Source organism: Tripterygium wilfordii, chromosome 18 (assembly GCF_013401445.1).
Source record: "Tripterygium wilfordii isolate XIE 37 chromosome 18, ASM1340144v1, whole genome shotgun sequence".
In the NCBI taxonomy this organism is placed as follows: domain Eukaryota; kingdom Viridiplantae; phylum Streptophyta; class Magnoliopsida; order Celastrales; family Celastraceae; genus Tripterygium; species Tripterygium wilfordii.
This window is the reverse complement of record NC_052249.1, coordinates 9,590,446-9,606,351: the sequence shown is the minus strand read 5'-3', so window position 1 is coordinate 9,606,351 and position 15,906 is coordinate 9,590,446. Positions and strand designations below refer to the sequence as shown.

At 36.1% G+C, this 15,906-nt stretch overlaps 4 protein-coding genes across 9 annotated transcripts; 2 read left to right on the top strand and 2 right to left on the bottom strand.

The window, feature by feature from the left end:
- Window positions 1-3,011: 3,011 nt before the first annotated feature.
- Window positions 3,012-6,480, top strand: LOC119984848 (3-hydroxyacyl-[acyl-carrier-protein] dehydratase FabZ-like). The gene is made up of 4 exons (XM_038828978.1): window positions 3,012-3,406; window positions 3,489-3,549; window positions 3,802-3,946; window positions 6,045-6,480. The coding sequence occupies exons 1-4, from the start codon at window positions 3,157-3,159 to the stop codon at window positions 6,294-6,296; spliced, it is 708 nt and encodes a 235-aa protein (XP_038684906.1). The 5' UTR covers window positions 3,012-3,156; the 3' UTR covers window positions 6,297-6,480.
- A 59-nt stretch (window positions 6,481-6,539) lies between these two features.
- Window positions 6,540-7,700, bottom strand: LOC119984847 (chlorophyll a-b binding protein CP24 10A, chloroplastic-like). The gene is made up of 2 exons (XM_038828977.1): window positions 7,401-7,700; window positions 6,540-7,291 (listed from the first exon to the last, which is right to left on the bottom strand). The coding sequence occupies exons 1-2, from the start codon at window positions 7,625-7,627 to the stop codon at window positions 6,742-6,744; spliced, it is 777 nt and encodes a 258-aa protein (XP_038684905.1). The 5' UTR covers window positions 7,628-7,700; the 3' UTR covers window positions 6,540-6,741.
- A 703-nt stretch (window positions 7,701-8,403) lies between these two features.
- On the top strand, window positions 8,404-15,051 carry LOC119983548 (probable protein phosphatase 2C 71). 6 transcript variants are annotated; one of them, XM_038827211.1, is made up of 10 exons: window positions 8,404-8,753; window positions 8,842-9,254; window positions 9,434-9,570; window positions 10,377-10,449; window positions 10,680-10,767; window positions 11,361-11,533; window positions 11,917-12,060; window positions 12,318-12,446; window positions 13,284-13,459; window positions 14,774-15,051. In XM_038827211.1, exons 1-10 carry the CDS (start codon window positions 8,432-8,434, stop codon window positions 14,775-14,777), a joined length of 1,659 nt encoding a protein of 552 aa, XP_038683139.1. In that variant the 5' UTR covers window positions 8,404-8,431; the 3' UTR covers window positions 14,778-15,051. The 6 variants fall into 6 exon arrangements, with proteins under 6 accessions (XP_038683139.1, XP_038683138.1, XP_038683137.1 ...); XM_038827210.1 differs by having other exon boundaries at window positions 14,771-15,051; XM_038827209.1 differs by lacking the exon at window positions 14,774-15,051 and adding an exon at window positions 14,627-14,761 and having other exon boundaries at window positions 10,380-10,449.
- Window positions 13,683-15,423, bottom strand: LOC119983549. The gene is made up of 3 exons (XM_038827214.1): window positions 14,751-15,423; window positions 14,107-14,188; window positions 13,683-13,996 (listed from the first exon to the last, which is right to left on the bottom strand). Exons 1-3 carry the CDS (start codon window positions 15,258-15,260, stop codon window positions 13,875-13,877), a joined length of 714 nt encoding a protein of 237 aa, XP_038683142.1. The 5' UTR covers window positions 15,261-15,423; the 3' UTR covers window positions 13,683-13,874.
- Between the last annotated feature and the right edge of the window lie 483 nt (window positions 15,424-15,906).

Here is a 15,906-nt window from a genome sequence, read left to right as displayed (position 1 = left end):
CGAGATTAGCTACAGAGAAGTTTTCCAGGTCAAATCGTGGAGGATTTAAATCTAGATTATTCAAATTCAAACCAGAAGATGGAGATGAATTGTTGAACTCAAATTTCAAATAACGAAATCAAAACAAATTCGAGAAAAGAAAATTCCAACAGACACACTCCACAACAACTATAAAAGAAACATCACACCTAAGAACGACGTACGCACTAACAATCCACTTCGGAAGCTCTTTGATTTCTCTCTATGAAAGATTCTAACTTGAGCGTCGAAGTGTTCCCAATTCACGAAAGGCTGTTAGTTTTTATCTTGCAGGTAAGGAGGTTCACCATCTACGTCATAACCTAAGGTTATTATCCCATATTGATAAGATGTGTGGATTATTACTTCTTTATAAGGACAAATCCACCTCTTTACAATATAGTTGATTGCATAAGACTCGAGATTTCTTATTGGTGAGTCTTTTTTGGGAAATAATTTGTGTCCCTAAACATTAAAGTCAGCGTTGACCGTCTGACTTTATTAATGTTTTTCAAACCTTAGAAGATCAACTAGTGTAGCCACCAATATTGAACTTCTTTTCCTCCAAACAACAACTTCCCTACACAGTCACATATGTCAACCTCTCTTATTTAATGGTATTTTAGTTTGTTTTCTATTTTTTTCCCCAAATTAATGGTGATTTTATTTTTTTATTATTTTTCTAGAAACATCATTTTTTCCATTTTCTGTATTCAAACTATTCTTCACTATTTTCAAGTGATTTTTTTTTGTTTTTCGTGTTTTCTAAAATGAACAACCAAACTTATTTTTGGGGTTATTTTCTATTTTTTGAAAAATAAAAAACAGAAAATACATGGAAAATAAGTATAACAAATATATTAGACAATATAAAAATATGTGCAGTGTACATGATATGAAAAATGGTTCATTGTAGGAGAATATTCTTCCCTTCACATGGATAGTTTTAGATCTCCCTAGTTAACTTTTGAAAACTGGTATTAAGAAACTAATTACGCCAATAACTACTTTATTAAAGATATACTTTCAACATAATTCGTTCACTTTCAAATGTTCTAGATTAGGAGGAAATCTATGACTATGACGACATAGTCCTTATCAAAATGTGAAAAGAAGGAAAAGTAATTGAAAATTCGAGACTTTACATTTAATTAATTCGTGTAATGATTCTATCAAAATAAAATAATTTTGTGTAATATATATACATATATATATACCATTCAGTCGACACACTGTTGGGATGTTTTTAGGATGATAACTGCAGACATATGTGGCACTTATGTTTTCTTAATTGTGAAGTATTAATTGCATGGATTTCAATCTATTTTTAATTTTCAAAATTTTCTAAACATGACCACAAGTTTTGTTTGTTAATTTTCTCGAGAAAAATTCAAAGGCTAGCTGGCTCTCTCCAAACCAAACAAATGGCACACTGCCCTCCAATGGCATCTCTAGTGTTAGTGTGGTGGTCCTTAATATTTTGGACTTTTGAAAAAGTAGAAATAATAGATTAAATTTTTTTAATAATATTAAAGATTAAAAGGAGTAGTAAGTAATATTCGTCCGCGTAATTTGGAACCCCACAACTTTGGAGACTTGTCCCTCTTACGACACCTCTACCGATGAATTATTCAAGGTCAAAGTCAAGCAACGAGATCTTTTGACCTAATAAAGAGATTTCTTGGGGAAGAAACTTTGATTATCGATCCTACCCTTATGAAGTATGAACCTTCTTGGGATGAGGGGGTTTGCTGTAAAAAAACTAGAGGGTACCCACAGTATTTTTTTTTAAAAAAAACACCAACATAATGTTTTTATAAAAGGTAATTCATGCGTCTTTAATTGAGTTTAATCTAATGATATACTTTTTGTCCCAACAAAAATCAAATTGAATGTGAAAAATACATAAAAATTATAGATCATTGAATATAAATACGAAGAATTTTTTTCACATCTAATTTGATTTTTGTTTAAGACAAAAAAATACCGTTGAACTCGTAAATCCAATTAAAACACATACATTATTTTTAAAAAAAAAATTGTAGTGACTTTAAAAGCCACTTTCACGATCCTTGTGTGTATCGTCCAATTTTTATTATTTGGTGCTTGATGTTTCTTTTTTTTTTTTCCCGAAAATGACATGTAGTCCATCTATTTGGTAGTCCAACAAATTTATTTCATTGATTTAATCAATAGAATAGTTTTATTTACACTATTTTATCCCATAATTCATTGTCCAAAATTTATTGGTTTAATATAAATTCTATTGTTTTTTAAAACACAGTTTAGAATTCATTGTTTTAGTTCTGAATTCATTTGTTTTTGAAATTCATTGAAAAAAAACAATGAAATTAAGATTTACCCGATAAAACTCATCGACAGTGGATCTTGTTAGAAAAAATTTTATGCGCTGATTCTAAATATGTAATTTAAAAAAAAAAAATTAACATGTATTTTAAGAATTAAAACGTTTCAAAATTTCATTTAGGAGATTTGGACTCCTATGGGCTACCAGAGTTACCTAGCACTACTGTTTTTTTTTTTTTGATAAGTATTGGTGTTCGATGTTGGAGCTACCAAGTACCAACATATGGAGGAACAATTTGGTAATTGCATTTCTAAAAACTAATTAAGAAATAAAATCATAATTTTACATTGAAAATCTATATTTTTTCTTATTATAAGTAGGGTAACCAAATTGTTTACAAAGGGCCATTTTGTCGTGCCTAGTCCCGACTCGACTAAAGTTCTTGGGCCTCACTTGTTGTCTGGGCCAGGCCTATGTGAAATTGCAAATATCAGGCCTACACAACTGGCTTATAATGTGATGTCTAAGATATGAATGCATAATAGGCCCGGCTTGGCAATTCATTCAGGCCTATTTATTGTGTCCAGGCCCATCCCATGGGCCTAAACTTACCTGCCGAAGCCCGCCCTTTTTCATATTCTGATCGCCAACCTACCCCTTGCCCTTGAAAAAAAAAAAAAACCAGTAATGGCATTGAAATCTCCGTCACCTACAGTCTGTGACATCGTAAATCTCGCCCCCTTCTCGTTGTATATGGTACTTGCACGCTGCATTACACTCTAGACTCACCAGAACCCACCAACTTTGCAAACCTCTCCCCTCTCTCAACAATGGCAACAACTGCTTTTGCTAATTCACTGTTGCCTTCTGTTTTGTCGTCTTCATCTCTCAGTTTTGATTCTACGTTTTCGGATCGTCCGACTAATGTCTTCTTCTGTCCCTCTCGAATTTCTGCGTCCCTTTCCAGCGGATCTCATTTTGCTTCGTCTCGTTTGAAGAAGAGCAGTTCGCGTCCTTTCACTGCCTACTGTTCTCTTGATGCTGCAAAGGATCCTGATAAAGAAAAACCAATTGAATTAAGTACGATTCTTCCTTATTTCGTGTGTTTTATGCTTGTATAAGTTGTTCAATTTTTTGAAATTCAGTGGATTTGTTGTTGCAGGGTATGGGGCATACCCTAAAGTGATGGATATCAACAAGATTCGCGATATTTTGCCCCACCGGTGAGTTAATTCGTGTTGGTATATGGGTTTCATCATGCTTGCCCGTTGTAACCCGTTCTTTGCCTGACAAAAAAAAAAAAAACTCTTTTTTTAGATTGAATTGTTGAAAACCCATGTTTGGTTGCTGAGAAAGTGAACACAAAATGAAAATTTAGGAGATGATATGTTCTCTTTTCCTACTTAATATTGGGAACTAAGAAGGGACTAATTATAGTATGATGTTTTCCTTCTCTTTTCCTGGATGTGGTCTAGGTTTCCTTTTCTTTTGGTGGATAGAGTGATAGAGTACAATGCTGGTGTTTCTGCTGTTGCTATTAAGAATGTGACAATAAATGATAATTTTTTCCCTGGGCATTTTCCTGAGAGGCCAATCATGCCTGGGGTTCTCATGGTTGAGGTAATTTCTTTGATTATTTCCATATACTTTCTCATTTATCTCATTTCCTTTCTCCTTCGTGTTTCTATTTTTAACACTTGACCAAATAAGTTATCCTAAATTTTTTATTACCTTTCCTAGGTGATGTTTATTGCTTAGTAAATGTACATTGTTACTATGTGATGGATCAATTTGTGATTCTTCATTTTGTCCTAACTTTTGACTTGTGCTTTCTTAAATCTAGCAGCGGCAAATAGATGCATTGTAAGCACACATTATCTTCGCATTTAGTTTTTTTTTTTTTTTTTTTTTTTTTTTTCAAGTTTGGGATATCTGATAGGAAGATTTGCAAGTTTCTTCAATTCTATCTTCACGACCACTGGCCCATTTTGGAAGGCGTTCCATTGCTGGCGCCTCATTAACAGGTTATTGAAATACATGTTTCTCATGCTACTTTGAACATCTTTGGGCAATAATGCAATATTCATTTCATAAACCAGCATTTTTTTCTTTTTCTTCGGCACATATGGAACTTTTTTAGTTTTCTTTGGTTCTTGAATGTGCTAATCAAATCATTTGATTGAAAATGATGACTTAAAATAAATATCTAGTGAAGTTCTGTTGACAAGTATGCTGTAATGTGCATTCCTTTTCTTCATCGTTAGACCCCAGTGGAGGTGGTTAGCTTTAAAGAATTTGATTCATAGCTTTTCAAATTTCGTTTCTCTTCAATACATAGCAGATAGATGAATAGAAGACATAAGATAAAGCATTTTTGTTTAGCTTAGCCTTTCCCCTCTGAATAAGTATTGGTTGTTTCCAAGTTTCAACTGCCTCAGTGATTTCTGAATAATTATTTTGACAGTATTTACATATACTTGTTGACATTTAGGTTTGGAAGTTACTTGTTATTATCATGTTGTGCATCCTAAGGAGTAAGGACTTTGTTAAAGGTTTTCAGTTCATGCTAATATCCCTTGGATTATTAAAATTAGCCAGATGTCGTCAACTAGGAGGATTGGATTATTAATTCTTTCCCTAGTATATGACTATCTTATTTGATCTTTGTCTCCCACAGTTAAGAAAGAGTAGAGTTAAGCATGATAATAACTCAGAGTATATAAGTACCTGTTTACTCTTTATGCTTGATTCCCTTCATTTCTTATTTTATACAATGGATTAGTCTAGCTACTGTAGGTACATGTTTATGGTGGTTCCATGGTATTGAGCTAAATAGTAATTTCCATTGATGTCAACTGCTATGGGCTGTTTGGGAGTTGTGGGATTGGTAAAAAGTTTGTTCTGATAACACTGTTTTTTGAATTCCACAAGAAAGAATCTGATGACCTTTGTCTGGATTTTATGGCAATTTTTCATTTCATTGTCATGGATTCTCGGGTGTTTAAAATCGACCACCTGCTTAAATACTATGAGAGCGTCAAAAACCATTTGACAACTAATTTCTGGAATGAATTTTTATCTCTAAACGACCATAACAAATCATCAGCAGAAGCTTCTTTATATAGCAGCCTGTATGTAGTATTCTTCATCCTGTGGACATGGCAGGTTTGTTTTAAGAAAGACAAAAGATTGTAAATGGTACAGGGAATGCAATTGTCTGGGAAAAGAAGTAATTACATGTCATGAAATAAATATTTTTGGCATTAGATTTATTGAAAGCAAGATGAAGCACGCACATAAAATATATTAAGCAAGCAAAATCTTCAAAATATTTTATAGCAATTAAAATGTAGTTTTAAATTTTGTCGTCCTCTGTAACTTTTGAAATATTGATTTACTTGAAGATTATATCATATTCATGACTGTTCTAACTGCTTTCTGTTAGGTTATGGTTATTGCCATGCATTTTTATTATGATCCCAGATCCCATGATTATAGTCTTATTTTCTGTTACAAATGGGCATAGGGTTTCCTTGTTCTAAGATGAATTTCATATCATATTTCTTCAATGGTTTGATAAATGAGTTCAAAGCTCATTTGGCTTCAATCTGGAAACTGCTGTATTTAAAAATTCCATAGAAGGGTTTGTCAATATTAGATTTTCGACACATTCTAGTTTAGATAATTTACGAGCAATATCACTTGTGGTTGGATCCAGGCAATGGCACAGGTTGGTGGAATTGTAATGCTACAACCAGAAGTAGGAGGCTCGCGTGAAAACTTCTTCTTTGCTGGAGTTGACAAAGTAAGATTCCGGAAACCAGTGATCGCTGGTGACACCTTAGTTATGAGAATGACCCTTGTCAAGCTGCAGAAACGCTTCGGAATAGCAAAAATGGAGGGCAAAGCTTATGTTGGGGGTGATGTGGTCTGTGAAGGCGAGTTTTTGATGGCTATGGGGAGTGAATAATTTTTCCATGCCAGCAGTGGTTCTACCCGGCCTATCGAGCTGTTGCAGTTACTTGATGTTCTTGGACGGCTGTCACTTTTCTATTTAATTTTTAATTTAGTTGGATCAAACAGTTCAATTGACACTACTGAGACTTGAACAGGTGTTCCTCATCTTCAGAAAAAAAAACCATGTCAATTGCAAACCTAGAGGCCTTGTATTACTGTCATTTATCAAAGCTTTAGCTCTCAAAGGCCCATAAGATTTCTCGGAAAACACAAATTTTCTGTTTCTTGGGTGATCCAGGGAAACATATTTCATACATATAGTTCACAATCATACATATTTCACCCTCAGAACCGAAGAAAAATTGACATGAGAAGTGCTCAATGCAAGAAAGTTCAGGCTTTTGAATTTCGTCTCTAGAATTATATCTACATTACAGAATTTTCAATTTTCTAGCTTTCTACAATCCAAGAGCACCAAGAGGTGTCTTGCCTTGTCCAGCCTCGAAATAGAAGATCAGCATAGCCACCATGGCAAGCCTAGCATGCTTAATCTCAGCCAATTTGAGTCTCTCAAGCTTCTCAGTATCAGGAATGTACTCGCCATCCTTCAATGTCCCAGCAAACCCCAGTGGATCAAAGAACTTGCCTCCCGGGTACCCCTGTTCACCGGTGGAGTTCGCAAAGTTCTCGGCGGTTCTCGACCATGGTGTTGCCCATTCCACGGACTGTGAGTCTGGGTTGAAGAAGTCCACCCACCGCTTGCTCTCCACCCAACCCATGAGGAGTAGCTGAGTGCCTAAGAGAGTCCCGAATGAAAATGGTGCAACGGCACCAGGAGCTGCTCCGGCCTCAAACCAGGGAATGCCACTCCATGCTTGCCCCACGAAGATTCCGACCACCGCCGCCATAGCCCACCGGCCATGGATGAGCTCGGCTTCTCGGTACCACTTCAGGAATGCTGGGTCCTTTCCTAAACCAAGTGGGTCAAAACCATAGTCACCTGGGAGCCTAAACAAGTCGAACTCAGTGTGTTAGAGAGAACATAAGTTATTTGACAAAATGCTATAGAGAGAGTTGTACACAAGGTGTTCGACAAAATGTATGAGAGAGTGCTTACGAGCCATCGAGCCACTCGGGGTCAACCAAGCTGCCACCGGCTTTGACACCAGGAAGCCAAGACTTCTTTGGCTGAAGAGCGGCCGCAACCACCAACTTCCTGGTGCCGGCGACGGCACCACCATCCCATCTTGCTGCACCAGCCAAGAAGGCTTGACTTCTCTTCCCTCCACTCAAGAAGGAAGAGCCCAACCCATTTAGCAATGCACCGGATGTAGCTGCAGCCATTTTCCTTTCAAGGTTGGTTCAGTTGTTGTTGAGTGAGAAATGAGGATCTAAAGGTGGGTTTGTAAAGAGTCATGTAAGATAATGAGAATCTAGAGACGAAATCTTGGCAACGAACTTGGATAGATTTCGAACCAATCAGAGATTGAGCTCAATCCGCATGGGAGCCAACCACGTGTACCTTTCTTCTACTCACCAACTTGAATATCAGTCCAGTGGGGACATGGTCCTGGTGTTGTGTTTCCTCGTCCACAGATCAAAAGTGGCGTTTATTACCTTGCACATTCGAAGCAATCTCTACTCTCTACCAGTAGTTTGTTCAACAATTGAATGCAACAAAGAACCTGAGTATCAGCATTTAAAATTCTTTTGACCATGAAAATTAAACTGTTATTATGTACAAAAAAAATCCAATTAAACCGCGCAAACCCTTCTTTTCGAGGAAGATGAACTCACTAAAAGCTCAGCCCACGAATTCCACCTTAATGATAAATCTACGGGTCATATTTAATATTCGTAAAAAAAATGAGCCGGCTAAGTCATAGGTTGAAATTCAAAGTGAAAATAACGTCAAATCGCATCAGAATGAATGTTAGAACTTACAATCTCTCATGCACGTGTGGGTTCAAATAACTAATTTAACCATGTAAACCAACTAATTTTTGTTTATATATGCAGAAATCCAATAGAAATGGCAGGCGAATTTTAATTTGACAAGTTAACGTATAAAAAGATAAATTAAAACCTTAATTGGATCAGCTGAATTGGAATCCAAACAATCGGGGCGAATCTCAATCCGTATGGGGAATGGCGTTAGTTTGGTTAGGTTCGGGTCTTTTGAGATCCGGGTACGAAATGGAACCATTTGATCAAATACTACATTACGTCATTACCAACCTTATCCTCGTGCTCCCGGCCGGGAGGTTACTCTCTGATCACTCTCTGCATCGAATGGCCGATCCTCTTTTCATATTCCAGAGGCCTTTCACCATCAACACTTTCGTCTTCGCTTCCTTTCCCTTTAATTCCTATCCGAGACAACGCCGCCGTCCTCTCAGGTTCCTTTCCGTCCGAAACAATCACACGTCCCCGCCCGACGTCCCCCGCATCGACGTCATTTCGACGACTGGTAGGTACACTTGCATTGTCAATGCTAATATTTTGAATTCATTGAAGCTGTCTTTGTTTGTTTATGTACCTATTGGTGGCTTTCGCAGAGCTTTCTGATGGTAGCGTTTTGTTCCGATTTGGGGATGCAAGCGAGATGGCTAAGGAGAAAGTCGTAGAAGATAAAAAGAATAATAACAGTGTAGCAGATAATCATAGGGCTAGACGGAGCGAGAAATTGTCGAGAGACAACGTTGGAGTGGTTGATGATAGAGGGACATCTGAGCATTGCGATTCTGGAAAAGCTATTTCTACTACTCTTGAAGTGAAATTGGAAGCGGAGAACAGTTATGTGACTCTTCATGGGGGAAAGGAGAGCATGAAGAAGGAAGACATGCGTCCTTCTGTGGCTACCATGGAAGATGGTGATGCGGGCAATGTGATTGTAGAAATTCCAGAGTCAGATTCCGTTCATTCAGTGGATGTAATTGTTGAGACAGATAGAGTTGAGAGTTCCAAAAAGGTTAGCTCTATTCGATTTCAGTTTGGTTGTGAAGTCGCAAGCAATTTGTCATCTGCTCTGGCGTTAAGTTGTTGTGAATTACTTTGGTTTCCAACTAGAAATTCGTGATAGTAGCTTTACTGTAGCCGTATTTTGATACTGAATTACCTTAATTCAATTAGGTTTGATGTTACTTGTAGATAGATGACAATGTGGCTCTTGCTTCAAGCTCATTAGATGAAATTACTGAAGGTAATGCAAATAGCAGCAGTACAAAGGCAGACGCTTCCATTTTGAATGCTGCTGAATTGCCAACCACTAGAGCTGATGTGAGCAGGTACTATCACCATGCACCTATTTCATTACTATCTCCAAACCTCATATGTTGTCTAGAATGGTCAACCTCACATACAGATAGTTTGGGTTTGATAAATATTAAATACTAAATATACATGATATACGGGAATTTGGTGTTTTAATAAAGGGCATTCAATGGTAAAAGGTAAAGATAAAAAACTCTCGTGCACAAGGCTCCCGCAATGGGTGAGGTCGAGGACATGCAATATGTATGCAGACCTTACCCTCACATAATATGTGGAGATTGTATAGGCTATTTCCAAGAATTAAACCTGTGACCTCTAAGTTGCACCCTTGCAACTCTATCATTGGGTGGGCATTCAATATGTAAAAAATAATAATAAAGGACATTCAATAGCCCAGCATTAAATTATTTGTATCTCCCTTGAGCCACCAATTGTCGCATTGTTGCTGTGTTTCCTAGTGTCCTTTTATATGTGTTCCTACGTGCCATATCATTTTTGAATCCGGTTAAAGAAATTTCAAGTAAGTGATTCGAGCATGCATGCAGCATTGTAAAGAGCTTGTTGTCTTTTCCTTTATCTTTGTGGGTATTGTTAGACCTTTTTGATCTGTTTGCAAATGATTGATTCTTTGTGGCGTTTCAAAGTTGTTTGGCTGAATAGTGATTTCTTAACAAACTTTCTTTTCAATGAATCTATCATTGTTCGTTGATTTTGAAACTGAATAGAAAATGTATGTGTGATTGATCTCTCATAAATTCTGAGGTGAGAGAATAATTCATATGGTCATTGCTCTTTTCTGCTTGGTTATATAATATCTAAGTAGGGAAGAAGAAAATTTTACAGCGACATTGTTCTTGTCTTCGGGTGCTGCTTCATTACGGCATTCCTCTGAGGTAATTTCATAATTTACCATATGTTAATCGCATTTCTCCTTTCTCTTCATGTATTTTTCGAAACGCACATCTGAGCTTACAGAATTATTTCATGACTTATGAAGCAACAATGCTTACTTGAAAAAAAAAAACTTGAAAAATGTGAAATTAGAAGACTGTGGTAACATTAAGATTTTTGTTGTAGACTTTAAATGTTCCAGGTAAATAATTCTAGAAATAATGATTTCCAGGCATTGACAGGTGGTGAGGATGCTTACTTTGTTACTCACCATAACTGGCTTGGGATTGCTGACGGAGCTGGTCAATGGTCGCTTGAAGGTATTTGTTTCATAGCCAAGTTCTCTGTTAAGCATCTCAGCTTATGCAGTTTTATATCCCCATATCTTTTATTAATCAATTAAGAAAGGTGTGGGGCTATGTTTATTTTTATGCGACGCCATTAGCTCTACCACCTTCCTTCTTTGTCCTTTGTTTTATGACTGTATTGCAATCTATTCATTCCATGGCAGTTGTCGCTATCCCCTAGAGGCAGTCATCAATATCAAAGTTGGCAATTCAATGAAAATATGATGTTTGAGATCTAAATAAGTTATGAAAATTTGAGGATTTTAATGAGAGGTTTTGAGTTTTGACTTTGAGTTGCCGCTATTTATATCATGAGTGTGATTGGCGAGTTTAATTATTGAGTTTAAATTCAAGAATGAGGCACTCGGAGGCTAAATTGCATCAAATGTGATAGTGGGAACTATATTTTATCAATGATCGAGAGTTCAATCATAGACAGGAAAGTTGTTAGGCACCTTTTCACTTGTTTCACTGTTGGTTTCCCTTGTGCAATATCATGAGGCATTATATAACCTGTGTTTATGTCTTATTTGGGATACTTTATTAAGATGTGCTTTATTCTTTAGGGATTAATGTTGCTGGCCTATTCACTCATGAGCTAATGAAGAACTGCGAAAAAATTGTGACCGATGACGACAACATTTCGATAAATGACCCAGTAGAAGCTCTTATGAAAAGTGTTGCAGTGACAGAGGCTCCTGGATCATCGACCGCATTGATTGCTTTTTTTAATGGTCAGGTATGATATAAACTAAAATGAATATACTTTTCTTCTGTTTTGCAGTCTAAACAACTCACTTGCGCATTGTATACAAAAATGGTTTGATCTTTGTTGAAGAGCTTAGGCATGCATATTTTCAGTCAATGTATATTAACGCACTTGTTGATCTATGTGGTACCAATAATTAAAAGACTCAAATGTTGCATTATACTTAATGCAAGCGTTGATCAACTTTTCTGGACTAAAGAAATTTTGGTACTGAAGCAAAGTGAACTACCTCTCTTTCTCTGTTTTTAGTGATACAGTGCTCTTCAATTTTGAAGCTAGAAATATAATGATTTTTTACTTTTTGTGTTCTATGTTAGTGCCACTGCCATCTTTAGAAAACTTACAATCAACAGGTTCTTCATGTGGCTAATATTGGAGACACGGGATTTATTATTGTAAGAAATGGCACTGTGGTTAAGAGGTCTTCTCCAATCCATCATGAGTTTAACTTTCCAGTACGGATTGAGAGTGGCGATGATCCTTCAGCAGTTGTAGAGGTACAGTGCCATGATCTTTGAACTCCAACTATCATTTCAGCTGTCAACTTGTGATTTCTTATCGTTCCAATAAAAATAGAACTGAAATTTACACTCACCTTCTACTCCTGGCAATGTTGATCAGAATGGGAATACTCGAATGGTATTGCAAATATCCTTCTTTTTTTCTTCACTTTTAGTTTGTGTACCAGAGACTTAAAACCAAGATTTAAAAATTGAACATGGATGCTTATTATTATAATTGTTCCTTGTGTCAGGAATACAAAATAAATTTGGATGAGGGCGATATCATTGTCACTGCTACAGATGGTCTTTTTGACAATCTATATGAGCAAGAAATAGCGTCAATTGTATTGAGGTCATTGAAAATTTGTTTGAAACCTCAGGTGCAGAGTCTCAACTCTAGCCTACTTATAATTTTCTTAGCTTTTTCTGAAATGATGATTTAATTTCTGATGGAAATTTGTCATATGAAGTGATATGGGATTGACTTGCTAGGCGGGTGATGCACGTATTTGTTAGAGATATATTATGTTTTATTAGTCTTGAGGTAGTTTAGTCATTCTCTTCTTATGTTCTCTCTATACATGCTTGTAACTCTAAGACTCTTACTATATTCTATTCAATATAATCAACTCTTTCATGTTAACATGGTATCATAGCCAAGTTTTGATCTTGGGACCTGTGGGTTATGGACCCACCACGCTTGAAATGTTGGAAATTATGTGAATGTTGAATTGTCAATTTTCTTTTCTTTTCCTTCTCTCTTTTTTTATGGTTCTCAGTTTCTTATTGTAGATCTTCCATCATGAGATCATTATATCGTATAAGAGAATCATTAAAGTTATACTCAGCACACTAGACTCTTGTCGTGGTGGTGGAATTTGGGGAATGTTAGACATGCGTTCTTGCCCCCATTTTGTGGAGAGAATGTTTATGTGGTTTGAACTTATGACAATAGGGTTAGAATGGGGCAACTTTACAACCATCCCAAGATTCGCACTTACAAGAACCATCATTATATGTAAATGCAGATTGGATGTTGACCAAGCTAATACTATTTTCTTCTCTTTTTTTTGGACCAAACTAATAGTTTTTGTTTTACTAATCACTCTCTTTTCTTGTTGATTCATGAGCAACACAATTGACAAATGCAAATTTGTTGGTTCTAGAAAATTCATATTGTAATGTGGCTTTAATGAGTTTGTATTTATGAGTTTCAGGAAATAGCAGAATTCTTGGCTGCAGGAGCACAAGAGGTCGGTAGGTCCGCCAGTGTGAGGAGTCCGTTTGCGGATGCAGCCCAGGCTGCTGGGTATGCAGGGTACAGGGGTGGCAAGCTTGATAATGTTACTGTTATTGTGTCTTTGGTACAAAAGAAATCCGACTCTCACTTACAGTAAGTTTACTGTCTTTCTTTCTATTATTTGTTTCAGTTTGTACATACGCATCTAGATTTTGTTGCATCTTCATAAATACTGGCCTCGTTTATGTATTTCTTTGATGTGGAAGAGTTGGTTAATTGTAACAATGTTCTTGACACTATAAGTCTAACAACTGTGTAATCTCTGGTCTGCACCTGCTTGGTGCCTTAATAAAAAATTTCTATTCAAAAAACAAAAGAGAAGAAATTAATAATAATTGATAATTTGTTAAAGTAGGAAATATCAGCATCAACAGTAAGTAGTGTTGCAGGTCTGACTAACTAAGTCATGGAGAAATGGACCCTCCCCATATAGTTATTAATTGGGAGGACCACCATTATTAGACCAACTACTACAGTAAGAAATGCCAAAGACAGGTAGAATATGAGTTCAACTGGGCCAAAACTCAGCCTTCTTCACTTTCTTAATGCTCTCCAACACTCCAATTGGTGATACATGTCCCATCACTGTCACCCTCTTGTTCTCTAGATCTATGCTGAACGATGTAACCCCTATAAATACACAGATATATATATATATATATATACATACACACATTAGTAATTGTATATATTTGTTAAAAATAAAATTATGTGTTAGAGATTTGTTCACACACACATACCTTCCATCTTAGATAGATGCTTCTTTACTTTACCTGCACAACCTTGACAGTGGAGAGAAACTCTCATAACAACCACCTGTGGCTGTAATGCATTCATACCCATTTTTTTTATATAAGTAGATCTCAATATATTTATTTTGGCATGCAATGTAATGTATTCTGTTCTGTGTAAAATATATTCCCGATATTGACATCGCATTGTAAAATATTCAAATATTCAATTGCTTTAACCTAAATTAACAAAATTGATATTCGGAAAAAAGAAAGAAAAAAGAGAGGTACTAGATGAATTAATAGAGAAATGGATAATAGAGAACTTAAAATACAAAGTTCAATTTATTGGTAGCCTTACAATATATGCAAAGTACTCCAAAAACAATAATAAATAAATATCAATAATTCTTATAAAGCATTTGTAGAATAATCATATTTAAGATCTTGATTCTCACAATCTTATGCTGAATCATACCTCACATGGATGTCCAAAATTTAAAGCCCCCCAAATTTGTCTTTGTTTCAGACAGAAACTCCTCCATTTCTTTAAAGAAGATTATCTAGGAGAATTTCTAGGATAATGTGCACATATATGTATATATGTGTGTATAATATTAAAATATAGCAAAAGAAAGAAGCTATTGACTGACCTGAAAAACATTGTCTGAAGAAGGTAGTGCTGGTGGTGGATCAATTTGGGTGGTCTTCGGTGCCTTTCGCGGTGAGTGGACACCTTGTTCTCTCTTCTTGAGAGAAGCTACGAACACTGCAGGTGGTCTGATCTTATTGTTAATAGGGAGAGTAGTAGTAGTACTACTACTAAGCCTGTGATGAGAATCATGAACCACCCTTGTATAGTACTTGCCACTATTGTCAAGTAATCTTGTGTTATCAGCGGCTTCAAGTATTGTTGATGGCCTTCTCAATGGAACAATGACTGAGTTACCACCACCTGCCATGCACACTGCAGTGGATGAGGACTGGCACATGAACCCCATCATTGTCTTGCCTGACCTTGCATGCTTCATCTTCATAGCATGAGCCATAGAAAGAGTGTGTGTGTTTCTGTGTTTTGTGTTGTGGTGGTGTTGTGAAGAATGAGAGTGGAAGTAGTGTGTGTGGAGTATGGCATGCTTTATTAATGACTTAGCTACTAACATGCATATATGCGCTTGGCTGACACTTACTGCTAGCTGCCCTCTGTTTTATCTGTGTTTTGAATGCATTCACCATCCTGTCTTTTTCTCCATTGTTAATGTCGACAAAACTAACTGGTGTTTCTAACTTTTTATTAATTTGTCCTAGAATTTGACTCCAAAGATTACTAAAATACCATTTCTTATATTGCTGTAAAATCATGATTTCCCAATTATTTTATGATTAAATTTTCAGAACCCTAATCAAAAGAAAGAGAAGAATAGTGTTGTAAACTGTTGGTTAAAGTCTTTTTAATTTTAGCCTCTGAGTCTACTTAATTACAGTTTGTTTCATAATTTAATTTAGGGTTGATGTTTTTAAATACTAAGTTTATGAAACTGTTCTAGTATGTACATAATAAATAAAAGAAGCGTGAAAAAGTGTTCTCTGAAAAATAGTAGGGACGTCGTCCTTGGAATAGGTTGGCATTTTCGGCAATTCATTGTGTTCTTGCTTTGAATCGCATGGGTTAGAACACAATCTTTTTCCTCTTCAATTATGTGAAATAAGATTGACCAAACTATATATTTTTTCTTGTCTAAATTCGTTGGGAATTTCGATTGGGTTGTAATTATATGGGTTATAATTGAATTTTTGAAATTCATCCGA

Bases quoted from the DNA above. Each gene is read 5' to 3' on its own strand.
- LOC119984848 (XM_038828978.1), top strand. From the start codon at position 3,157: ATGGCAACAACTGCTTTTGCTAATTCACTGTTGCCTTCTGTTTTGTCG. The intron at 3,550-3,801 runs GTGAGTTAATTC...GATGTGGTCTAG, and splicing joins CGCGATATTTTGCCCCACCG to GTTTCCTTTTCTTTTGGTGG. The intron at 3,947-6,044 runs GTAATTTCTTTG...GGTTGGATCCAG, and splicing joins CTGGGGTTCTCATGGTTGAG to GCAATGGCACAGGTTGGTGG.
- LOC119984847 (XM_038828977.1), bottom strand. From the start codon at position 7,627: ATGGCTGCAGCTACATCCGGTGCATTGCTAAATGGGTTGGGCTCTTCC. The intron at 7,292-7,400 runs GTAAGCACTCTC...CGACTTGTTTAG, and splicing joins CCCGAGTGGCTCGATGGCTC to GCTCCCAGGTGACTATGGTT.
- LOC119983548 (XM_038827208.1), top strand. From the start codon at position 8,432: ATGGCGTTAGTTTGGTTAGGTTCGGGTCTTTTGAGATCCGGGTACGAA. The intron at 10,768-11,360 runs GTATTTGTTTCA...TTTATTCTTTAG, and splicing joins TGGTCAATGGTCGCTTGAAG to GGATTAATGTTGCTGGCCTA. The intron at 13,460-14,626 runs GTAAGTTTACTG...TCTTTGTTTCAG, and splicing joins AAATCCGACTCTCACTTACA to ACAGAAACTCCTCCATTTCT.
- LOC119983549 (XM_038827214.1), bottom strand. From the start codon at position 15,260: ATGTTAGTAGCTAAGTCATTAATAAAGCATGCCATACTCCACACACAC. The intron at 14,189-14,750 runs GTCAGTCAATAG...AATGCATTACAG, and splicing joins CTTCAGACAATGTTTTTCAG to CCACAGGTGGTTGTTATGAG. The intron at 13,997-14,106 runs GTATGTGTGTGT...GTGTATTTATAG, and splicing joins GCATCTATCTAAGATGGAAG to GGGTTACATCGTTCAGCATA.